We start from the raw sequence: 26372 nt of genomic DNA on the forward strand, positions 1-26372 counted from the left end.
GGTGACCTTGGGCCAGTCACACTTCTTTGAAGTCTCTCATCCCCACTCACCTCACAGAGTGTTTGTTGGGGGGGAGGAAGTGAAAGGAGAATGTTAGCCACTTTGAGACTCCTTAAAGGGAGTGAAAGGCGGGATATCAAATCCAAACTCTTCTTCTTCTTCTTCTTCTTCTTCTTCTTCTTCTTCTTCTTCTTCTTCTTCTTACTGTCAGAATGTTCTTTCTGATGTTTAGTCAGAATCTCCTTTCTTGCAACTTGAAGCTGTTGGGTTGAGTCCTATGCTCCAGAGCAGGAAAAAACAAGCTTGCTCTGTCTTCCATGTGACAGCCCTTGAGATATTTGAAGATGGCTATCATATCTCCTCTCAGACTCCTCTTTCCCAGACTATGCATACCCAACTCCTTCAAGAGGTCCCCATAAGGCTGAGTTTCCAGATCCTTGATCATCTTGGTTGCCCTCCTCTGCACACATCCTAGCTTTTCAATAGCCTCCATAAATTGTGGCACCCATAACTGGACAGAGAACTCCAGGTGCGGTCTGGCCAAGGCAGAGTAGAGTGGTACTATTGCTCCTCACCCCCTTTGTTAAACAATTTTTACAAAAATCCAATATGTTCCATATTATATTAACACCAAACACCAATACCAATTCAAATACAACTCAATTACATAGCCAATTATAAATTTTGTGTGGCTTCCCACATGCAGTACTTCAGGGTTTTATTCCCTTAAGTTCTGCCTCCATACTGTTGTACTATTACTTCCCTTGATCGGGACACTATCTGTTGATGCAGTCTAGAATAGCATTGGCTAATTCTGACCTTCTCACTAAGGTGCTCCAAAAATTGGAAATTTATATAGATTTACTAATAACTGATTAGGGTTACCTGTTCCAAAAGATGCTGAAAGCTGCATATAATCAAAAACATTTTAAAAATTAAAAAAATCAATCACTGTAAAGTGATTCTTACAAGTAGACAATATGTTATCAGTATCAAAACCCTCTCACTCATTCACATACCTGGCACTAGGTAAAACAGGAGTGGGGGACATTTGCCCTCTAGGTGTTACTGAACTACAGTTCCCTCCAGCTCTAGCAAGCATGGCCAATGGCCAGAGATGTTGGGAACTGCATTTCAGCAACATATGGAGGGCCAAAGGTCCCCCAGTTTTTTTAAACATTAGAGCAACTCTGTTGGATGACACCAAAGGTCTGTCAAGTCCATTGTTCTGCTTGTAAAGGTGAGCAGCCAAATGTCTCATGGGCATGTTCTAGGGAATGCAGGGAAGGCTGCTCCATTTGAGCAAGTGGGGCACTGCCCCACCCATCTCAGTCTTCCCTCAGCCATCCCCCTGCCCCATGTATTTACAACCAGCCTAAGGTGTAGTCCTGGCTGTCAGCTTCCTCCTCCTTATTGTCTCAGTGTTGCCCTTGCAGAACTATGCAAGGAGAAGAAGGTGGGGGAGAGAATAAAGTAAAATGAGTTGGCTCTGCCTGCCACTGACTCTGGGCTCCCTGCACTCCACCCCACAATTCCCAATGGATACTAGCCACCACTAAGGACATTGTCTGAAGACACATGTCCCAGCAACCTTGCTGAAGCTAAGTATAGGAAACTGCTTTATACAAAGTGAGATCAGAGGTCCACTTTGCTAAGTACTGTCCACTGCAGGGGTGAGGAAACTCAGGCCTGGGTGCTAAATGCAGGGCTCCAAGTCTCCCTGCCTGGCCCTCAAAGATTCTCCCCACCCCGTAGTGCAGTCAGAAGCACCTTTTCCTTATCCTTGTTAGTGCTCACTTGCTTGGAGATGGCAGGTGAGCAGGAAGCAACAGCAAAGAGGACAACCAGAGGGACTGGTCAGCAGTGCTGGCCCTGCCGTGCTGTGAGCCACGACAGGTGCCTGGTGATGCCGATTTATTGATGGGACCCCTGGATACATGCCCATGGGCATAGCCAGAGGGGGCAGGGGGGCAGCTGCCCCCCCATCAAGTAAATAAATAAAAATACTTAACAAACTGCCCAATCATGCCACAGATAGCTTGGTTCTGCCCCCACCTCCCACCCAAAGTCCTGGCAACGTGTACATGCCCACCATACCAGAGATGGGGAGCATTTTTCATACTGAGGGCCACATTCCTTTCTGGGTAAGCCTCCAGGGGCCACATGCCAGTGGTGGGTGGAGCCAGAGTCAAAGTGGGTGGGGCACTGAATTTTACTTTTGCACAGTGTTTCTTCACACTTGCACAAGGCACTCTACCTTCCTTCCATCCAGGCAAGCAAGAAGCATTACCCAAGCTCCATGACACATTCCAGCCAGGCAAAAACACTCAAGGAGGGTGCAAAGCAGAACTGGTAAGGGGTGTGGCCTGGGGAGACTCCCCAGGACCAGATAGAGAAGCTTGGAGGCTGAGCCTGAGCTTGAGTGTCCAATGGTTTCCCAAAATATAAAATACTCAAACATCTTGGGGGATCTTTGTTTTTTTGGGGGGACACCTAGATTCCAGCTGCTTCCCAGCTATGGATGGGCTCAAGTTACTTCAAATGGAACCATCACTGCTGATATCTGATCCCTCTGCACCCCAGTCTGTATGATCAGCATTACAAAAAAAAAGTCAGCAGTCCCCCACAGCATGCTGCAACATTCCTGAAACAACTAACAGCAGAGGCAAAGCATGTTGGCAGATGAAAACTAGAAGCATATTGTGGCCCTGAACAGTTGGAAAGCTGTACTATCAAAGCACCGAGGAGTCAGAGGTGGCCTCCCCCAGAGGAAGGGAACACCCCCTGCAATCCACAGTGCAATTAGGCAATTTGAAACTCTGGACTTAGCAGTCTTATGGTGGAGAGCATGCTTTCTTTATATACAGGTGAAACTCAAAAAATTTGAATATCGTGGAAAAGTTCATTTATTTCAGTAATTCAACTTAAAAGGTGAAAGTAATATATGAGATCGACTCATGACATGCAAAGCAAGATATGCTTCCACTTCTCAGAGGTCCAATCTTGCTCTATTTTCAATCCTTGTTTTGCTGATTTCATTGAATATTCTAATTTTCTGAGATCGTTAATTTGGGGTTTTCATCAGCTGTTCGCCATGATCATCACAATGATAACAAAGAAAGGCTTGACATATCTCACTTTGCATGTCATGAGTCGATCTCATATATTAGTTTCACCTTTCAAGTTGAATTACTGAAATCAACGAACTTTCCCACAATATTCTAATTTTTTTAGTTTCACCTGTATATTGTGCATATTATTTCACTTCCTTTAACACGTGGCATGCCCTCCTGCTCATTATACAGAGTAGGGCTCTGGACATCTGCCCCAAAGTCCTGCTGTTGACTTTAACTAACTGACCTTCCTTTCTGCATAAATCACTAATCTGAGGCAAACTCAAACAGCAGGTCACACAGACATAGAACCGGCAGGTGCTCTGAGGGCAGATCTTCTGCTGGGAACCTGAGCCCGGTGGGGAACTCATGCAGAGACAAAGCAGGCAGTCCCATTTGAGGGTGGGCATTTCCGCTGCATCACTTACAGAAAGCTCCAATCACCACTGATGCCACAAGAAGGGCCAGAATAACCACTCCTTGGCAGAGGCTGATCAGGAGGAAGCACAAGGCCAGGCCAGTGATTCATTCAGAGGCCTTGGAGGTGAGACTCCTAGGTTTGGGGAAATACCATGTGATAAGGTGTCCTCCATGCTGACATCACTTGCGACAGAGGAAAAAACTGCACTGGGCTCCTTTTTAAATTGCTACATTCACCTTTTCCCAAAAAAGGATGAAAGAGTCACACTTCCAGCTATATCCACACCAGTACCTGGAGCCAGCCAGCGTGTCTCCTCTTCTGGCAGACACTGACCTCATCAGTTCCTGAGCGAGATCATCCCTCCTGGAACGATGACTCAACATCATATTGGGTGCAAACATGCTGGGTGCTGAGCCTTGGGAATCAGCTGCTCAGCAAACACGCTTTTTCAAATCAAGCACAGCAGAGGAAGACCCCGCAGCCAGGAAGCCTCTCCCACGCCGACAGGTGGGGTGGCTACAGCCCGTTCCAAAAATCCACTTCCTTAAACGAAGGCTCATCTGCCCCCACTTTGTTCTGCACCCAGAAACTGATGGGAAATCATCACACTCTCTTATTTCATCTCGGCAGGTCCAGAGGCTGCTGCCACTTTGCCAGTTTCCCCCACCCACGGCTCTCGGCGATCTCAGCTTCTGTGCTGAAGGATGACAACAGGCCTCCAGGCACACGCACAATGAAGAAACAGCAGGGAAAGAGGCAAAGCAGCTCACATGCACAGAGGAGGAACGCATGCCATATCCATCTCCACAAGCCACTCCAATCCCTCATACAGTCGTGTGAGCTGGCTGAGTGACAACGCAAAAAGAGAGAGAGAGAGAGAAGTGGGGGGAGAGATTTTCCTTTCTGGCTCATCCTCCTTCCTTCCCCACACGATTCTTGTTATAATCACCTCTGCATGCTCAGGACTTAGCCATCACTGCATTTCACATGTACTGTGATAGCTCTAATCACAGCAGATCATCTTAGGACAACCTCCTGCTTGGAAATGCAGGAATTCCAGAATGAAGAGCTTTCAGGGGTGCAAAGCCCTGTCGTTATCTAAGTGTACAAACTACCTGAAACCAGGGCAGATGGTATTTTTGCACCCAAAGGGCAGCATTCTCTAAATAGTAGCCTTGCGGGGCCACAGGTCAGAGGTGGGTGTGGCCAGGGGCAAAAGTGGGTGAAGCAATGGGTGTGAATCTTACTTGTTTATGCTAGTAGGCTAGTTTCTACTCACACTCACACACGTTCCTCTCTCTGTTTTCCACCCAGGCAAGCAGGAGGCACCACCAGAGCTCAAGGGCACATTCCAGACAGGCAAAAACACCTGAGGAGGGTGCAAAGCAGGGCTTGCTAGGGGGGAGTGTCCAGAGGGTCAGAGTGAAAGGCCTAGAAGGCTGCACTTGGCCCCTGGACCTGACGTTCCCGACCCCTGCCTTGCAACTACTCTGCAAGGTAAGTCAAATGATCACCCCCTCCCTTTGTCCCAAGTGGCCTTTAGACTGCAGAACTGACCTCCCCCACCAGCCAGCAGAACTGAGGGCTACTGAGAGGCTGTTCCACCAGACTCCAATTAAGACTCTAATGGAGCAAGAGGGAAATCAGCTTGGGCTCCTCCACTGGTCAGAGAAGGTGCAGGTGCAAAGAGTTTGCTTTCATTCCCTCTCTGTGAGAAAGAACTCTAAAATGCAGTTTGTTTTGAATTCCTCCCCATCCTGATTGCCTCCCAGCTTGATCTCAGGTCTGGATAAATCACTCTGCTTAGTTGCTAAATAATACCTCCAGACCACCCCTCTTAACTGACTTACTGATAACCCTTAAGGAACCTCATCAAATGATCTCCATTGTTACACTTCCAACAGGAGTAATATAAGCAGTATTCAGGAAAAGGTACCAGGAGCTGAACAGAAGGCTCTGGAGCGAGATCCAGGCTCACATTAAGCCTCTGTGCAATATTATGCAGAATCATAGAATTGTAGAGTTGGAAGGACCACGAGGGCCACCTAGTCCAATAAAGGAAACTTTTGCCCAGCCTGGGGTTTGAACCCATGACAATGAGATTAAGAGACTCGTTCTCTACTGGCTGAGCTATGCATTTTCTCAGCTTAATATTTCTCAGCCAGCTTTTGCTCTCAGAAGCATTCCTGTAATGATGGGCTGCTTGATGGAAATCTTACTTAACTGCTCCCATGAGTGATACGGCTTTTCATCCCAAGCCACAATTCCCACCATCCGTTAAATATTTCAGTCTCCTTTGGAGGAGCACTTGCCTGCAGGGAGCCCACAAATGCCCGTTCCTGGTAATCTTTCTAACGAGACAGGGATGAAGAACCTTCTGCAGTCAGGGGGCCACATTCCCTTGCATGAAATCTTCCAGGGGCCACATGCCGAGGGCAGGGTGGGGCCTGGGGCAAAAGCAATCAGAGCAATAGATGCAGCTCCAGTACAGTAGGCTATAATCCAGCCACACAATGTCAGGGACTGGCTGGGTGAAGAGGAATGGTTGGAGCCTCCGGCAGAAGAGCCCCCCAGGGAAGCAGCTGGGGAGGAAAGCTCATAGCCAGGAATGTGGTGTTGTGAGTCTGAAGACAGGTCAGAGTAGGAGGGACGCTGGGAGGTGGGAGAAACAACAGGCTCGAGGGAAAGAGAAGGCCAGAGGCAGAAAACCCTTCATAGGCTTGCCAGAAGGAACAACCCCCTGTGATGTTAACATATGAGAGTGCTGGAGGTGAAATAGTTAAACAAGTTACCCAATCAGAACCCAGGGGGGTGGAGTCAGAGGGACTATAAAACCAGCTCTGGGAGGGGTGAAGGAGGAGTTTGTTGGGAGTTGGGTGGTTGGTTGGAGTGGGAGTGAATTGGGATAGAGTCTGTGGGGAGGTTGAGTTAGTGTCGTGAAATAAGCTGAGTCAGAAACAGTTAGGAGCTAGGAAGACAAGTAAATAACTGAGAGGTGGTCTAGTGAGTGAGAGCAGGTAGCGGAAGTTATAGGTCTGGATAGGCATCCCATGATTGTAATGGGCCGATACCGTTTATGAAGCCACACACTTGTTAAACTGCAATAAATAAACAGAAGTTTATTTTCCAATTTAACCCTGACTGGACTCAGTATTGTACCAGGTAGGGCCTGGGGGGTGGCAGCGAGAAATAAAGTGGTGGCACAGGGATCCATAGACCGTGAAACATCCGGGGACCCTGTGTGATCACACACACACCCCTTCCCTTACACATTGCTGGGGGGAATCTCTCAACATGGGGGGGAAGGAAAGCCCCATTTTGCCACTTCCACTGATGGGCTTCATTCATGAGATGAATCCCACCCAGAAAACATGGAAAGGATATTCAATATGAGGATTCCAAAGCAGAAAAGCTGGCAACTTGGAAAAGGTCAGGTTTTGGCTCACAGCTCTGTTTAGAAGTTGAGCCCCATCAAGCTTGCCAACCTCCTGAGTTATAGGAGACGGGAGCACAATTTTCTGACTGTGCAGTTTGGATATAGGGAAGCTGAACTCTAATGAACTTTGGCTGCCAGATCCATTACTCCAGATGGGTTTCATTCCCTCTTTCCCACCCAACCCAGTATTTCTGATTCCACAACTAGGTCATTTTGCACATAGCTCAGAGTCAATCTTCAAGTCAGCCAATCTCTCTCATGAGAAATGGCACACTCTTGGAATTCCGTAGAGTACGGAAAATATCTTGGGGAAAGCAGGACTTGCTCAGAAGCAAAACTCAACCCCTGGCATAATTTATTTTTTTTAATGGAGTCAGCTTTATTAATATCAGCAGGAGATGCCTGGCCTGAGCAGTTATCAGCCCTAATAGAATTTAAAAGAATTAGCTTCAGTCATCAGTTAGACAGGCTGCACAGATGGATGCTTAATAGTTTTCATGCTGAGCCCAGGCCTGGTACCAGAAACGGTTCTCATAGGAACCCCGGACAACCCACAAGTGGAAGACTTGGAGGAGCAAGTAGGTCCCCTGTAACCATTGTTGGTGACCCCCTGAAGGGGCTCCCAGTCCTTGAGAAAGGTCCGGGTCAAAGAAAGGCAATATAGCACACATCTATGAAATCTCTGCACAGCTCATGAGCAAGGGGTCTCCTCATGAGCAAGCAGTTCATAAAACGGCTTCACTACCAATAGTGGTGGTTTGGGTGTTGTCTTGGGGTCTAAAGTATGTAAGGCATCCTTTGGGAGTCTTTGGAAATAACCAAAGTCCCTGGCTGCTTGGTCAGACGATCTTGCCTAGCATTGGTGCATGTTGCTTGAACACCTGATGGTGGTGCCTCACCTTGCCTCTAGATCATGTTTTCATGCTGGACACTGGCTCCTTTGGACAGCGCTGCACATGCAACCTTATTCTGGTTGGTGAGGGTTTTGTGAAGAGGCTTATAATAAATCATAATAATACTGTTGTCTTTGCTATTGTGCTATATATTTTTTGTGTTTTACTTTGTAAACTGCCCTGTGATCTCTGGATGAAGGGCAGAATAGAAATTTAATTAATTAATTAATTAATTAATTAATTAAACAAACCTCCTTGAAGTGGGACCCTTCTCCCTGAGGGCACCCACAGGAGTGCTATGAAGATGGTGGCATTGCGTACACTTTGCCCAATGACAGCACATTAGTTTGTTCCCTCTAGAGCAGTGGTTCCCAATTAGGGGTCCCCTGAGGGCCGTGGATCACACCCAGGGGGTCCGCAGCACCACCCCCTGCCAGGGATTTGTTTATCTTGCTAATTGGACAGTGAGAGCCTTCCACGGGTCATCCAGCCTCTGCTCACAACCAGCGCCTGCTTGCTGGTAGGGGGAAAACTTGTGAAGGATTTGCTGAATGGCAAGTGAGCTGGGATTGGGCACAAACCTCTGTCACAGTTTCTTAGGGCTCTTGCAATTGGGGTGGAGAGGGGGAGAGAGAGTTCAAACAGCTCACATGCTTATCGTTTTAAAAAATGTAAAGGATTCCTTCTCTTCGCTCTCTACTTTTTAACTGAAAAGAACTTCTAATCGCTTTCAACAACAACAAGTTTAGAGGACTCTCCCATTGCTTGTAGGTAGGGTTTTCAGTGAATCTTGCCTGATGAGTTTGGGATTCATGTCTCATCTTGGAAGTCCAACAGGGGAAGCAGTTAAGCACATTGCCACTATGATTAGCACAACAGCTCAACCTCTGATGATTTAGTTTAGTCCTAGGGCTGGGCGATACTTTCTTTTCAACTTTATGATATATCAGCAGCTAAATACCGGTATATGCAGATATATCACGATGACTGGACTTTATCTCGATTGCTACATTCCACCTTAGGGAAGGAAGAAGCAGCCGAGATACATGGCCCAGTCCTACACCGTGAGCAAGTCCTGTCTGGGCTCCCTGCAATCGGAGAGGGCGCTTCAGAGCCAAAGAGTCAATAGCCCTGGTTAACTCCACATTCCAGCGGGCCACCAGGGAATCAGCTGAAAGGCCATCAGCATGGGATAAAGCATCCCCTACCACTCTCTGGAAACCGTTTGGATCCATTAAGTGGTGGGGGTGGACCATCCGAATCAGTCCCACCTCCCTGCAGAGGGGAAGGGTTGTGGAGAAGTCCAGTTGCACCAGGGCCATGGCACTTCTTTAGTTTTGCTTTTACTTAGTGTCAGATCACCAACATCCATTGCTAATATGTACCATCTCAGATTAGAAGTAAGGAATAGCATGTTTGAATATTCTCTCATATAAAATGCCTTCTGCATATAGAGCAATTGCAAGTTAGGTACACAATTACTTTTCTTTTTTTCTTTAGTTGTAGTGGAGCAATGAAGACAAGTTTTTCCTACTGTCTGGGGATAGGCAATTTGTGATAATATCACAAATTTTATGGTCTTTTTTTTTTTAAGTATGCCTAAAATCCTTTGCTTATTAGGGGCTAACCAACATTTTATTCAAAAAAAATTGCTTTACACAGGTAACAACCATAGAGTTATCAAAATTTTCAAAAGTAGGGGGTTCCTGGCTTGGTTTTTGAAAAATAGAGGGTCCTCAGTAATTAGCTAATTGGAAACCATGGGTATAGAGCACTACTATTATTAACACACAAATATCTGCAATGAGTTACCTTGGAAGATGCTCCAGGAACATCAGTTAGCCTAAAATCAGTAGAAGCTGGTCCACGAGGGTGAAAGGGTTACTGCCCTACCAACTTCAGCCTGCCTTCAGCTGGCCCCGATCTGCCTGCTTGCCTTTTTCCAATTAATATTTATTGGGGGTTTTCTTTTTCTTTTTTCAAATTCCCACCTGCCTGCTTTCCTACTTACAACTAATTGGGAGGGGGGGAGAGAGAGCACTATCAGATTCCTCCTTCTTAGTCACAATGTTGCCCTTATACAACTCAGCAGAAAGGAGGAGTCTGGGAATGCAGTGGGAATTAATTGGCTCCACCTGCTCTGGCGCCACCTACAGTTGGGCTCCTTGCTTTCCACCCTAGCAGTGCCAAAGGGAGCCAGACACCACGGTTCAAAATAGGGCTATGAGGTTGTTCACTGGGACTGGGTGCTTTGATCATATTTATGTCAGGGCTTTCTCATCTGCACTGTCTTCCAGTCCACCCAGTCCTTTTTAAGGCCCTGGTAGCAAGGTTCTGGAAAAGACTGCTTCTTCCCACACACCCCTTCCCAGACCTTGCAATCCTCTTTGGTGACCTTTATCCAGGCACCCCCTGCCAAGGGAGGTATGGCTAGCAGCTACTAGAGAGGGGGTCTTTTTGGTGTTGGCATCCCAATTAAGGAATGCTCTCCCTGTAGGGATTCACTTGGGCCCTACTCTGCAGTCTTTCTGGTGACAGATAAAGACCCTTTTTATGTTCTCAGGCAGTATTACTATCATCACCATTGATACAGTTGTCTCAAAGCAACAATAAAAGCAGCATAAACAAAAAAACAAAACCCTGATTAAGCCCAAAAAACCAACAGATATTTTTAAAACAAAATTTACATCATACAAAATAGACACTCATGGCAAAGACTCATTTATCCAGCTGAGAAAGTGTATTGGAACAAAAATGTCTTCCATTGTTGTTGGGCAATGCTGAGAGTGGGTGCCTGTCATATCTCAACAGGAATGCTGTTCCACATAGCATATGGTTACCAGACATCCCCGTTTCCTGGAGACAGTCCCCGGATTTACAAATCTGTCCCCAGAAAAAATCCATCCCCGGAACGTCTCCAGATTTCATTTAATGTCCCTGGATTTATATTTTTTAAGTGTGGTAGATTTATTAGTAGGGAATGAATGTTGCGTGATTGGTTCAACGGCACAAGACACATCATATGGGGATTTCTGGCAAGGCAAAATGGCGGGCACCATGGCAGTGAGCAGCTCCTGAAGCCAGCCAGAGCCAACTGCACTACCAGGCTTGATCCGGGCTACTGAGACTGCCGCTGCCACTGCTGCTGCTGAGGGGCAACCAGGGACGCCCGGCACGTCAACTCCGGAAAACCCCGGAGCCGACACAGGGAGAAGGAGGATAGGAGAAGGAGAAGGAAGAGAGAGAAAGAGGAGGAGAAAAAAAGAGGGGAGCCCTGACCTTGCCCTGCTGCTACCGCCACTGCCGCTAAGGAGGAGAGTTAGGGCAAGAACTTGTGGCCGAGCCTACTCCACAGCTGCTAGTGCTCCAAGAGAGCAGACCAGGGCACAGAGGAAGGCCATGCGTCAGAGGAGACCACAGAAGAGAAGAGATTACTTCTTTTTTAAAAAAAAACTTTTTTAATAACTTTTTTTTATCTTTTCCAAAAAAAAGAAAGTGTCCCAAGATTCTTTTTAAAAAATCTGGTAACCTTAACATAGCAGGCTTCTCAGCAGCAGCATAGCTAGCCGCTTGGGTGCCTGGTGTGGGGGCGTGTCCTGCAGCCGGGGGCGGGGCGATCTGTCCATGGGGGCGGGGCAAGCCTCTCCGCTGCCTCCCTCTCAGCTGTAGGGTGGCTGATGGAGAGGCAGTAGGCAGACACAAGTCCCACGCTGCCATTTCAGGCAGCGTGGAACCTGCAGGCACCTACGCCACCACGTCACTCCTAAAAAGTTTCGTGAGCCCAATTTTTTATTTTTTATTTTAAACTCATTTTGTCACACACTCCCTCTCAGTGATGACACCTGGGGGGGCTGCAGCCCCCCGCACCCCTGCTTCCTCCGCCACTGTTTCTCAGATCTTTGAAACTAGCAGGAGAAAATCTCCTACAGGCCACAGTGAACTACGGGGTATAAAAGGGATAATGCAGTCTCTCAAGAAACATATAGGACCCTATATATTAGTATCAACACATTGAGCTTTGTGCAGCAACAGATTGGCATTTTAAAGCTAATCTTACTGTCCTTACTAAACTTTAAAGTTGTTGAAATTAAAATATTGCCCTGGAAATTTTTATACTATCCATTCTCACAGCTTATCATCAGGTTGTACCAAGTTCTATGCAAAGCAGGTCCACTGAAATTAATGGATCTAATGGATCACATTGCTAGGGCTAAAAGGTTGCTGAAAATCCCTGGAAATCTCTCCCAATATGTGGGCTTTGGGGCTTCAGCAAATAATAATAATAATAATAATAATTTTTATTTATACCCCGCCCTCCCGAGCCAAGGCCGGGCTCAGAGCGGCTTACAAGCAATAATAAAAACAAGTTGAATGATTACAACCTAAAAACAAAATGAAAATACAGCATTAAAATATTGAAACATTAAAATATTAAAATGTAGCCTCATCGCAGGAGGAGAAGGAAAAGAAAAAAGAAAGAGAGGGAATCAAACTGGCTCCAAGCCAAAAGCCAATGTCTCAACCAGATCAACACTGACGCACACCAATAAGGATATTTTATTCCACAGCAGAAAATAAACAAAGCAATCACACCCTTTCACAGCAAAACATGCAGACTCAGAAGCCAAGTAGAAAAGCAGTGATCTCTATCAATGAAGGACATGTCCGAATAACAGCAACCATCAAGGATTTGCCTCAGTTGCTCAAGGAGTGGGAGCAAAGAAAGGTTGAGTTCTCTTCTTACCTCCTATTAATGCCTTATTTTATAATTATTGATTTCTGTGCTAGAGCTGGCAAGTCCATTGGTTAAAATTATGTCTCCCTATGGAAAATGACAATAACTGTTGTCATTTTTTCCTCCTTTTTCATCCTACTTTACTTAACCACAGGATGATCTAGGGTTCTAAATCTCAGAGAATCCTCTTCAGTTCCTGTTCGCATCTGTTTTCCTATTGCAAGAAACTGGCATTGACCTGAAAGTTCATTAAACCTGAGCAAAACTTTAATACAGCGGCTATCAATTCCTTATTTATGCTCTTTAACACTCAACTTTGATTTAACTAAAAAAAAAATTAAGTAATAAGCAATTTCTTAATTATATCAAGTATCCTGAATCAGTATCTATAATACAAAGGTTTAATATTTAAATCAGCACCAGAGAAGGCTGTTTCCCTAACACAAGCCTACTTCTAATCAATGCGAATACACAATGTGTGGTGTGTTTTCACAAAACTGGTAAACTGAAAACTTTAATAATAATGTTCATTATTTTCAATAGGTCTAGTTTGAGTATGACTAGCAGTGGATAAAACTAATTGTGTTTTAATGTTCTCATTCATACAGAGTTACTTTGCCTCCATGCTGCCAATATTTTGTGGGAAGGCATGAGGCAGAAATTTCGCTTTCCGCCATTGAAGTGGGTTAAAAGGTTATCGGTTGTCCTAGAGCAACAAATTCAGTTTAAAAATAGACAAACTATTTGCAATTAAGGAGAGGTCAAACTGGAAGAATTATCATATTGTGCTGATTGGAGCTGATGGGAGTTATAGTTCAAGGCACCAGGAGGTCACAAGGTTGGCAGAAGCTGATTTTAATCAAATCACACCTGCTGCACTTCCCCCAAACAAACAGAATGATTCAGAACGTAATATGCTGAATGTGGCATTGCAGTCAATTTCAGAGTGCAGAAATGTTAAATTTGAACTCCTAGACTTGCCCTAGCCACTAACTAATACAGGCAGAAAGCTTTTCTTACATGCTGCTGGTGATCCCAAGCTGAGTCGAGTCTGGACTCAGAGGTCTCTCCTGGCAAACGGGCTCTGCAGATTTGCTTTCCGCTGTGGACTTTCTGGAGTCTGCTAACTCCACCTGAAGACACTCCAGCTGGGGATTTGGGTTAAGCATTTGTAGATCTTAGCTTGTGAAATCATGGCAGTTACCTGGTCAGCTTTCAAGGTGTTGACACAGAGCAGACAAAGGTCAATCCCAACTGCCCACTCAGGAAGGAAGGAAGATTGGGGTCTTTGGTGGGGAGTGTAACAAAATGTCAAACTTACTCAATTCCAGCCTTTTCTATCATCTGTTAACAGGCACAGCCTGGCTGTGGTGATTCATGCACTGGTAACCTCAAGACTTGATTACTGCAATACACACTGTATGGGGCTACACTTGTACCTGGTTCGGAAGCTCCAGATGGTTTAAAATGCTACAGATTGTTGATCAGGAAATATTATTGCTGCCCAGCACATAAATCCAGTGCTCAAAAGCTTGTGATGGCTACCCACATGTTACTGGGCCAGGTTCAAAGTTCTTGTATTAATTTACAAAGCCCTTAACAACTTGACTCCAGGAGAGTTAAGGACCACCAAGTCCTTTATATTCCTGCCCCACACTGCCAATTTAAATGTATCCCTATTGTGTTTCATGACTTCCCTGATTTTGTATGTGAGCTGGAACTGGTCTGTGACCAAAATAATAAATTCATTTATTCCTGCCCCATAACTGAAATATCTGAGGGAGTTTTTATTATTTGTCCCCCCCCCCCCCATGGCGTAGATACATGGATCGCAACTACTTGAAGTCATGCATTCAGCTTTGTGGCTCAAGCTTGTCAAACTCCCTCCTAACTTAGCAGAGGCGTACCTCGGATACCTTGAGCCCTTGGCAAGGAGCTATATTGGCACAGTTGTGTTGGCACCCCGCAGTAAAGTAAAATAAAATCACTTTACCGCAGTAGCCACATTAAAAATGACCACATTTACATGGCCCAAGTACTCAAAATGTCTGGAGTGAGGCTGAGGCAAAAGAGGAAAGGTGGAAAAAATTGCACACTTTTGTGGCACGGTGCAAGAAGGATGGGAAGTTTCTCTCACATTTGATCTTTCTGGGAGAGTGGTCGTGCATCACCACAAGAAGAAGAAGAGTTTGGATTTGATATCCCGCTTTATCACTACCCGAAGGAGTCTTAAAGTGGCTAACAATCTCCTTTCCCTTCCTCCCCCACAACAAACACTCTGTGAGGTGAGAGAGAAGTCTCTTGACTGGCCCAAGTTCACCCAGCAGCTGCATGTGGAGGAGCGGGGAATCGAATCCGGTTCACCAGATTACGAGTCCACCGCTCTGAACCACTACACCACGCTGGCTCTCCAAACATATCCACCATATGCTACATAGTCTGGTGGGTGGGGTTTTTTTTGGGGGGGGAGCTGGGCCTGCACTCCTGTCCAGGGCCAGTTTCGCCAATCCCTAGATATGCCTCTGTGACTGAGTTTAGATGGGAACCCTCGCTGAACTTCAGGCACATGACTAAGAGCAGCGGTCGGCAACCTAAGGCCCATGGGCCTCAAGCGGCCCATGGAGGTCATTTAACTGGCCCGTGGACCCCCGCTGCCCGCTTGGGGACCCCCGCCACCTACTCAGTCGGCTCCCGTGCGCCTGCAGCCAATGGGAAGCTGCGCACGCCTCTTCAGCACCAGAAAGAGCTCCGGAAAGAGTGTTTGCATGTGCGCCCACTCTGGCTCACCACAGCGTCTGCAGGACCATGAACCGGCCCAAGTCACAGAAACTTTGCTGACCCCTGACTAAGAGTTTCTTATACCTGCAGGCATTTCAAGGAGGGTTTTTTGTTGTTTCTCTGATGATTTTTTAAAATGGTTATTATTCTTTGTATTATAATTTTTAAATTATGTGCACTACTCTTGCCTCACTGATGCCTTTCCCCCCAGTTACTACCTGTAGACTGTTTGATTTTCAGGCTTGGTTTCCTTCCTGCTTCTTCTTCAGTATTAGTGTCAGATCTTTCTTTTGCTCGTCTCATGACTCCGTGATGGCCACATGTAAGTTTGTGCTCAGAGTGGTTTGTTTGCCAAGAGTAATAACCCTTAAGTTTATTTACTCATTCATTCATTCATTCATTCAGCCAGCTTGGCATGCATCTGTCTCAAGAAACCATGGAATGCGCCTCCAGGAATGAAGTCAAACTGCTATGTTAGCAGCACTGAAATTACTTCCTCGGGGTACAAGCCTGGGCAGTGTGTATGGAGGTCCTGGGCTGCTCAGGCGACAAGACCCCCCTCTTGGCCTTGCTGATGTGGTCCAAAGAAAAGCAGATATATTACCATACTATTTACTTACTTATTCCTGCACTGCTATATATGCCAAACTTTACATCAGCCAGGCTAGCCAAATGCCCAGCCTTGTTTGCCCTCTGGAAAAAGCTGGGGGGGGGCTGGCACAAGCACCTCTCTTAAATAAAGCTTTTAACAGCATTGTTTTGTTTTTATTTGGTTGCTTTGAAAAAAAAATCAGCAATATACATTATCAGATTCTTCCTTAACATGGCATGCCACCAAACTGTATTCAGCATCTCATCATTTTAATACTGAATAAACAAGTTCCAGCTCTGTACAAATAAATCGTTTTGTTCTCTTAACTCCCCTAGTTCTTTTAATATTGGTAAGTTTAACCATATAGGCCAGATCCAAAAATTCTGAGGCAGCAGTCCTCGGTTGATAAGTGGATCCACCTCTCAACCACGCATTATTTGTATTACACACCAGTTATAAATAGAAAGCTATAAATAGCACCTTTCAGTTCCATCTTTGTGGGAACAAAGTAAAGCAGTCGATACGGGCACCCCAATGCCTCTTCCCCAAAGAAGGTGTAAAGTTGAATTACCTCCACCGCAATCAGAGATAAAACTGCTTCCTTTTCTGCCCAGATTCCAGTCCACAAAGTACTTCTGAAACTCGATACTGCTCCAGAAAATCCTCAGGTCCAGAAGAAGCACATGGAAGACATTGCCTCTTCTGAAATCCGAGTTGCACCTTCCTCCTCCTCCTCCTCTTCCTCCCCTCCCCCCACCCAACATACAACCTCTTTAAGAGCAGGTTATTTTGGAAAGAGTGTGCCGCCTTCATTCCTGTTCCTTTGCCATCCGGAGTTCCCTTACATGGTCAAGAGAGGGGATTTGACAGGTCCCAGGAGGCTTTTCCCTAAGGCAAACAGATTTCCCATAAGGGAAAGTCAGGGGGAGGAAGGCTGAATTTGTGCTTCTGTCCTGCAGCACAAATAACATAAGCAAATGACAACGGGAAGCTGGGATGGAAATTATCTTTGCCACTCATACAGAATAATTTTGCAAGCTCGAAATCCTACTGGAGTGGGGAAGACACTGTACAGGGTGGCAGCAACCTGATTTAGACACCACAGCATCAAAGTAACAGAGGACCTGCTACTGTAACATAATATAAAAGGTAAAGGGACCCCTGACCATTAGGTCCAGTCATGGACGACTCTGGGGTTGCAGTGCTCATCTCGCTTTATTGGCCGAGGGAGCCGGCGTACAGCTTCCGGGTCATGTGGCCAGCATGACTAAGCCGCTTCTGGCAAACCAGAACAGCACACGGAAACGCCGTTTACCTTCCCGCTGGAGCGGTACCTATTTACCTATTTACATGCACTTTGTGCTTTCGAACTGCTAGGTTGGCAGGAGCAGGGACCGAGCAACAGGAGCTTACCCTGTTGTGGGGATTCGAACTGCCAACCTTCTGATCGGCAAGCCCTAGGCTCTGTGGTTTAACCCACAGCGCCCCCCATGTCCCTTTCCTTAAATAATTTGGGGCTCAGTGCAGGGCCAGCCCAATACATTTTGTCACATGAGGCTAACCACAAAATGGCACCTCCCCCACCAGGGAAGAAGAGGTGAGTGAAGATCTACATCAGGACCAATGGAGGAATAAAGATCTACGCTGGAAATAAGCAGTGAGTGAAGATCTATGTTGGGAACAAGAGGTAGGATCAAACCAACCATACCTAACAGCTGAAGTGGGAATCAAAGGCACTAATGGAGGGGAAAGGAGCATGCACTGAATCACACTGGGCAAGCACAGACCCCAGGAGACCACAGAAGACAGCTTCTGCCATTTCCTTCCTAGGGATGGGGAAAGGCCAGCAGCATCTCTGATTTGCAGAGGCCGTAATAATAATAATAATAATAATAATAATAATAATAATAATTTTATTTGTACCCCACAAATCTAACACAGTATACAAAGAACATAAAAACATAAAAACAGGCAATCAATTAATTAAAATACATCTTAAAATTAGTTCAGAGCAAATTAAAATCTGGACAGATGGCAGTCCACAGGTAAAATTGAGAGTGGTTAATATTCTCCAGGGCCAGCTGTTACCACTGGTCTTATAAAGGACCTGTGAGTGGGCTAGGAGGCCTCTTTAATGCTTGTTAAAGAAAAGAATCAGACTGAACCCAACCAAAGGCCTGGCGGAACAGCTCCATCTTGCAGGCCTCATGGAAAGATGTCAAATCCCACAGGGCCCTGGTCTCTTGTGAGAGAATGTTCCACCAGGCTGGGGCCATGGCTGAAAAGGCCCTGGCTCTGGTCGAGGCCAGTCTAATCTCCCTGGGGCCTGGGATCTTCAGGGTGTTATTATTTGCAGACCTTAAGGTCCTCCGTGGGGCATAGCAGGAGAGGTGGTCCCATAGGTATGAGGGTCCTAGAGGCGGCAGTGGGGTGAGACCAAAGGAGGAGGCAGATCCAGCCTCCAAAGAGGTTGTGCCATTGCAGCAGCAGGGCATACACTCCTTGGAAGCCATGGATCCTACTACCTGAGTCAGTTGCCTCCCCTGGCCAAAAGGATGAGTGGGCCATGGCTCTGGATGTTAAATAATAATAATAATAATAATAATAATAATAATAATAATAATTTATTTATACCCCACCCATCTGGCTGGGTTTCCCCAGACACTCTGGGTGGCTTCCAACAGAACACTAAAATACAATAACCTATTAAATATTAAAAGCTTCCCTAAACAAGGCTGCCTTCAGATGTCTTCCAGATGTCATATAGTTGTTCTTCTCTTTGACATCTGGTAGGAGGGCAATCCACAAGGCAGGTGCCACTACTGAGAAGGCCCCCTGCCTGGTTCCCTGTAGCTTTGCTTCTCGAACCGCCAGAAGGCCCTCGGCGTTGGACCTCAGTGTCCAGGCAGAACAATGGGGGTAGAGACGCTCCTTCAGGTATACAGGACCGAGGCCGTTTAGGGCCTTAAAGGTCAGCACCAACACTTTGAATTGTGCTCGGAAATGTACTGGGATCAAAAGATCAAAGCAGACTTTAAAGCGGTGTTTCTCAAACTTGGGTCTCCAGCTGTGGTTGGACTACTACTCACATCATCCCTGACTACTGGTTCTGCTATAGCTAGGGATGATTGGAGTTGTAAGTCCATGTTAGAGAAACACTTGCTTGACGTATTGGCTGTTCCACATCAAAATGCAAGTAGATAAATAGGTACCGCTCCAGCGGGAAGGTAAATAGCGTTTCCGTGCGCTGCTCTGGTTTGCCAGAAGCGGCTTAGTCATGCTGGCCACATGACCCGGAAGCTGTACGCCGGCTCCCTCGGCCAATAAAGCGAGATGAGCGCCGCAACCCCAGAGTCGGTCACGACTGGACCTAATGGTCAGGGGTCCCCTTACCTTTGACTTTAATTTTGGACCCTTTCATTTTCAGCTTTTTCGTGAGCAGGGGATACAAAGGAACTGAACAAGGAAGAATATTCCATTGGTATTGGGGCCGTGATTAAAAATCGGTCCTGCTCCAGGGGGATGGGACGACAATCCATCAAAGCTCTCAAAAATATGGCACCCGGAGTGGAGCCTTATTGGCTGCAGTGAGGACTTTGAGGCATAAGTCCTAGTGCTCTGTTCCTTGACGGGGGGGGGGGGTTTCCAAATTGGAATCCAGACAATGGCAACAAGAAGCTGTGCACTAGCAGTCCATCACCATCAGTTTCTTCAAAGCAACATTAGTGACAATGAGCTTGACCAATCAGATGCCAGCTTTGGTGCTGGAGCATGGAGGGGGTTGGTTCAGCACCTGTTTGGCTGAGCTTGTTGCTGCTGCAGCTGACGGTTATTCCTTTTTTAAAAAAAATTGTCCACTCCAGTGCAGAGCAGAAGGCATGTTCCACATGCAAAATTTCTCAGCTCGCTCCTTTCCTGTGGCACATTTTGAGTGTGATTTGCATTCCGGATGAGCAGCATTTGCAATTGGAATTCTTCCAATGATACTTAGCAATTATGTTTTTTCAGATCATCATTTTTTAAAAGGAAATCATAACTTTCCCCCAAACTATACATGTTCCTACACTGTTATTATAACAACAATAACAGTGTTATAACAATATGACTTTTCTTTCCATTCTACCTCTTGGTTCAGAATACAGTGGTACCCCGGGATGCGAACGGGATCCATTCCAGAGCCCCATTCACACCCTGAATAGAATGTAAGATGTGACGGCGCATCTGCGCGTGCGCGGGTTGTGTTTTGCTGCTTCCGCGCATGCGCGCGACATCATTTTGAGCGCCTGTGCATGCGGCAAAACCCAGAAGTAACGCGCTCCATTACTTCTGGGTTGCCACAGAGCGCAACCCAAAAGTGCTCAACCTGAAGCATATTCAACCCGACGTATGACTGTACCAGTTTCCGTTCTGAAATTATTCATATCTACACACACCAAAACAAAAACCCCTGCACTCAGTTATCTATCGCAGGCTGTTGATTATCCCCAAACTAAATAGATGTGCTGATTAAATCCCAAATCTTAGCCAGTCATCAGCTTTCTTCCTCTCTCAAATAATAGCATTTCAGCTTTGAGCACAGAAAGCTGTGAGTCCATCTAGCTCAGTCTTGTCTAAGTTGAAAGAGCACGAGCACCTTGAAAGAGCAGAAATCTGCCCATGCTCTGAGATCTCCTAGAGCAGCTAGATTGGCTCCCTCCTTGCTGGCCTTCTGCCGGCAAGGCTGTTTTATTCTGGCAGGCCCTTGGGAATGGACTGGTTTGTTTTGTTTAAAGAAAGGGCTTCTATTAGGGCTGTGCTGTTTTTACTACCTGTGTTTTAATGTTTGGTTTAGCCTTATTAGAAATTAATTACTTTTTAATGATTATCTGTAAATAAATAAATGCTTTTAGCTTTTTGTATTCTATCTGTGCCATTTTAATTTGTGTAAGCCACCCTGAGTTCTGGTCTGCGGAAAATGTGGAGTATAAATAAATAGATAAGTAAATGATACACTGACTGGCAGCAGCTCTCCGGGGTTTCATATCCTGTGTATCCTCTATCCCAACATAAATTAGGCATATAAAAAGACACTACAGTGGTATATATATTGCACCTGAACCAATAGGAGAATTTCATTGAACAGTATGATGTATAGGAGAAGGTTTTTGCATTTCTCCAAGTGTATCTTTTGCCAAAGTTGTGGCAGGGGAAAGAGACAAGGCGTCATCTGTGGAAGCTTAAACTTCAGCAGGCAAAGCAGTTTGCCACCTGGGGGTCCAAGAAGCTGCACCTGTTTGATTTCTGCCTATCATGCAGCCCAAAACACATTGCTTCTTTCCACCTTCTCTGGGAATTTTAACTTGACTTATGGAATGTTGTCATCAGCTGAGCCTTTTCACAGCTTAGAGATGCAGGCAAGAGACACTTGTTAGACTTCTGGTTTGTGTAATGGTGTACAGTGGTACCTCTGGATGCGAACAGGATCCGTTCCGGAGCCCTGTTTGCATCCTGAGCAGAACAAAACCCGCGTCTGCACATGCGCGGGTCGCGATTCGCCGATTCTGCGCATGCACGTGACATCATTTTGAGCATCTGCTCATGCGCAAGTGGCAAAACCTGGAAATAACCCGTTCCGTTACTTCCGGGTCACTGCAGAACACAACCTGAAAATGCTCAACCTGAAGCTACTTTAACCCTAGGTATGACTGTATTTATGTATGCAACAACAGCCACTCGAATTATATATGCCCAGAGATGGAAAGAAGAAGTGGTCCCAACCAAGGAAGAGTGGCAGCAAAAACTGTTGGAGTATGCAGAAACTTACCAGAAGAATAAGAAGATAGACTTTTTGATTTAGAATAGGGAATACTATTTGAAAAACTATTGCAAACAGCTTAAAAGAGTAGCAGTATTAATTTTTAAAAATGAGCAATGAAACAAATTAAATAAATAAAGGATAAGTAACAAATGGATTTAAATTGGATATGCAGTGATAAAAGATATGACATAAGCAACCACAGAAAGAGGGGAGGGGGTCAGTATTAATATCTGGTAATTTAAATTGCATGTGTAAATTTGTACTATTATAAGTTTATAAATGAGAAAATGAAAAATAAAATTACAAAAGAGGGAGGCATGAGTATTCTCTCAAACCCCTCGCACCTCAAAGAAAAACTAGCCATCTTAATAAAGGCACAGAGTCTCTTTGAGAAGCAAGGGTGGCAAAGCTGGAAGCAGGGCAGGGGAACAGAAATAACCAAGATTGGTCTGCCTGACCAGGTTGTAGTAGAGGCAATGTGGCCACATACTTCCTTGATTTAACAGCCAGACAGTTTCATGTATAAGATCCATGGATCCTAGGAACGAACAGGAGATGCCGGCAACTGAACCTGGAGCCTTCTGTACACAAAGCAGAGGCTCCACAACTGAGCTACATCTGTTCCCCTAGCAACAAACTAAGGTTCCAGTCCTCATTGTTCTGAATAAAGAGCTGGTTTAAATAAAAGCACAGAGAGCTGCCTTCTAGCCTGTCGGGCCAATATTTGCCATTGCTTAGTATTTTTCTGGATCATTGCAGATGGTGACAGCAGTCACGAAATTAAAAGACGCCTGCTTCTTGGGAGAAAAGCAATGACAAACCTAGACAGCATCTTAAACAGCAGAGACATCACCTTGCCAACAAAGGTCCGTATAGTTAAAGCTATGGTTTTCCCAGTAGTGATGTATGGAAGTGAGAGCTGGACCATAAAGAAGGTTGATTGCCGAAGAATTGATGCTTTTGAATTATGGTGCTGGAGGAGACTCTTGAGAGTCCCATGGACTGCAAGAAGATCAAACCTATCCATTATTAAAGAAATCAGCCCTGAGTGCTCACTGGAAGGACAGATCGTGAAGCTGAGGCTCCAATACTTTGGCCACCTCATGAGAAGAGAAGACTCCCTGGAAAAGACCCTGATGTTGGGGAAGATGGAGGGCACAAGGAGAAGGGGACGACAGACGATGAGATGGTTGGACAGTGTTCTTGAAGCTACGAACATGAGTTTGACCAAGCTGCAGGAGGCAGTGGAAGACAGGAGTGCCTGGCGTGCTCTGGTCCATGGGGTCACGAAGAGTCGGACATGACTAAACATCTAAACAACAAAGTATTTTTCTGCACTGACTGGCAGTGGCTTTTCAGGATCTCAAGCAGGGCAATTTCTAACTGGAAAAGCCAAGGACTCAACCTGGGACCTTCTGTATGCAAAGCAGATGCCTTACCACTCCCTTTCATGGAGCCTTCTGGTTCAGAAGCAGTCTACCTTGGAATACCAGTTGCCTTGGGAGCAACAGAGAGCAAGTGGCTTCCCATGATCTCCCAAGGGGGGCAGTGAATGCAAGGACACCAGACTACTATGAGGCATGTCTACCCCTTGTGCTCAAGATCACATACTGACCCATGTCCTGGTTTCAGAGGCAGTAGACCTCTGGCCTGGCCACCGGATGCTGTGGACATGCAACACGGTGGAAGGCTGGCTGCCTTTTCTGTGCCGCTTGTGTTCATCCCAGAGAAGTACCAGGGTGATGACTTTTGGAAACAGGATGTCAGACAAGTGTCACCTGGTGCACCTTTTGACTGATCCCGTCAAGCAGTTCCTACGCTTGAAAGGCTATTGAGATGCGTGTGTGATTTGAACACACACATAGATACAGTTATTTTATGCGGGATGTTGTGCTGGCCCCAGAACAAAAACATTTGTTTTCCACTTTAGGGCAGGACTCTCCTCTGTTACGTTAGTCACCGAAATAAATATAGCAGGTTGGAATCCAACTATGGTCTAATCAGAGCAGACCTACGGAAATTAGTGGACCTTTATTAGCCATCTGTTCATTTCGGTGGGTGTGCCCTGAGTAGGACTAACAGCGGGGTGCAACTCGTTGGTTTCAGCTAACAACCTGCATCCTCTGGGGCTCTGTAACAAACTTGCCTGAAGTGCCGCTTGACGCTTTGAAAAATAAATAAATGTGCATATCATCAGCTCATTAAGTAATAATGTATAAACGCTTGTCATCAACGCTTGACATTATATACAGCTACATCTAAGTGACAAAAATAAATCTCTTATTCCTTACCTCCGTGAGGTGCCATCATCAAACAGAAAGGTCTGGTTGGTGTAGCATTCCGGGCAGGATTGGGTCTCTTCCGCTTGCTGGCCACCACTGCGGCCGCAGGTGGGCTTGTAGACCCCGGCCAGCCCTCGTCCTTCTCCGGGGCAAGGCATCTCTCGCGTCCGGATCGGCGCGCCTGCCAGCATCAACCAGCGCATAGGATGGCCGCGGGCGCCTGCTTAGAGATGATGCTCCCGTCTCTCTCTCTCTCTCTCTCTCCCTCCCTCCTTCCCCCACCTTGCCTGGGCTCGAACCTGTTCACCAGGAGAGCTCTTGGCCGCCCCCCAGAGCTACACCGGTCGTAGCTAAACCCCAGCCTGGGTGCCGTGACATCAAGGGCGAAGGACAATAGCCGCTTAGTCTTCTCTCCTCCGGCCGCGCATTGCAAGGAGCGATCCCACTCGCCTTTGCCTCGCGATCCTGATCCAGGCGCAGCGAGGACACACACAAAACAATCAACAAGTCAGGCTGGAGAAGGGAAGAAGTTGCCGCTTCACGAAAGGCCAGACAATTTCCTCCTAGGAGAGCCATTGAACAGCTGGAGGGGTGTGATCCTTCTCACCTCCCTCCATCCCTCTCTGGGCGACCGCAGCAGAGGGATCGCGAACAGCTACATCCAAGGAAAGACGTCTGCAAAAAAAAAAGATGTCAGATTCGCGGTCTCAAAAATCACACATATATACAGACATAAGCCTTTTCTTCCTCTTAACTTGGCTTTTCTGAAGGTCTGTGTAGGGGTGAATGGGATCGGTTTGTTGCGTTGTGGCGGCATCTAGTGGTCAGGACGAGAAGCGTGCAACTTAAGGTAATATCTAGTCTAGTCTGTGGGAAACCAGCAAACAGGACCCCGAGCGCAAGAGCGCTTCCCCAGCCCACTCCTGTGGTTTCCAGCAACTGGTATTCGAAGCATTGCTGCATCCAAACTTAGAAGAATTTTTGTGCAAAAAATGGAGTGAATTTTAGATGATTAGGTTTAATCTGTATGCATTTGCACATGAGAAATATATAAATATTGCAGCCTAGCCCAAATGCACTCTTAGCCCAAATGTGGTCTTCATGCCACACTCAGATCCCATAATTGTTATGTGCAGTGCAATCTTATGCATGTTTACTCAGAAGTAGGAATGGAGAAAAAATTCACTTTGTTTGCATTTAAAGGCAAAATGCCTATACACAACTGTTCACAAACTGAATCACAGCCATCCTTTGAAACTCATCTTTTCCAAATCTTGCAGTGCCAAGTCATCTCTGGCCAATGTGCATACAAAAATGCATGTACTATGGCAAAGTGTCCATAAAATGAATGCAGAAGTAAAAAATAATGTAAACCATGTATCATGTTGGGAAAAGCCGCTTTGAAAAAAAGGTGTACGCTAGCAGTTACGGCCCTGCTCGTTCCACTTGACATCCCCTTTGACAACCCCTCTTCCTCCACACCTGACCAACACCTTCTCCCTTTACATCTCACCTGTCCCCTTACAGTTCACCCAAACTGTCACTCTCTTTTAAAGGCGGTGAGAGGCACATCAGAGAGCAAGTTGCCAAACCCCTCTCTGACTTGCCTCCCCCCTCCTGCACTCTGTTAAACAGCTTACCTGGGCCACCTGCCTCCTATATTGCTCACTCGCCTGCCTGCCTGCCTCCCTGCCTGTTGTTGTGCCATCATACTGAAGTTGGCATGACCACCTATTGGTGGCCAGGTTAACTGCAGCATGACAACAGACTTACATTTTTAAGTATATAGGAAGATCAGGCAAAATAGCATGCACACGTATCTCTATTGGGATAAATTTACACAAAAATGCTGAATTATGAGGACTTCTTTTTTAAAAGTCGCAAACTGATGTGAAGATGCAGAGAACTGAACTTAAGACTGCAAGAATGAGAAACTGAAGTTTGAGAGAACCACCCATCCTTGCTTAGAAGTGAATCCCAGAGTTCAGTGAGGCTTCTACCCAAGTAAGTGTACATGCATTTAGAGCCTTTACCATCGCCAGTCAAAACAGTGAAGAGATTCCTCCTTTACTCCTTTTGGGTCTTCCGCATAGACCAGAAACAAGTTCATATCCTTTTACTGCTGAACAAGTTACATTGCAGATGGGTGAACAATTCTCAAAACAAGGAACAGAGTCCAGATCTGCTTTCCAAGCTTGCAGTCTAGCTCTCAGCTTCCCCCTCGTTTTCCTCTTCTGTGACATTATTGCTCCCGTTAGTTCCAATGTTTAGAGGTGAGTTCAGCTGAAACAGCAACACTCATGCACAAGAGGGACATTACAGTAC

General features: G+C 46.0%; 1 protein-coding gene across 2 annotated transcripts in view; it reads right to left on the reverse strand.

Annotated features, from left to right (window-relative positions):
* KCNT1 (potassium sodium-activated channel subfamily T member 1) overlaps positions 1–25743 on the reverse strand; it is a 206683-nt gene extending 180940 nt beyond the window's left edge. Inside the window, exons 1-2 of one of the 2 annotated variants that reach the window (XM_080990814.1) lie at positions 25688–25743; positions 24057–24722 (exon numbers count right to left, since the gene is read on the reverse strand). In XM_080990814.1, coding sequence (XP_080846940.1) covers positions 24057–24250 — 194 coding nt within the window. In that variant the 5' untranslated portion in view covers positions 24251–24722; positions 25688–25743. Of the gene's footprint in view, positions 1–16448; positions 16511–24056; positions 24723–25687 lie in introns of those variants that run through there. The other variant, XM_080990818.1, reaches the window with a different exon arrangement.
* Between the last annotated feature and the right edge of the window lie 629 nt (positions 25744–26372).

This window comes from Podarcis pityusensis, assembly GCF_964106645.2.
Source record: "Podarcis pityusensis genome assembly, chromosome: Z".
In the NCBI taxonomy this organism is placed as follows: Eukaryota; Metazoa; Chordata; class Lepidosauria; order Squamata; family Lacertidae; genus Podarcis; species Podarcis pityusensis.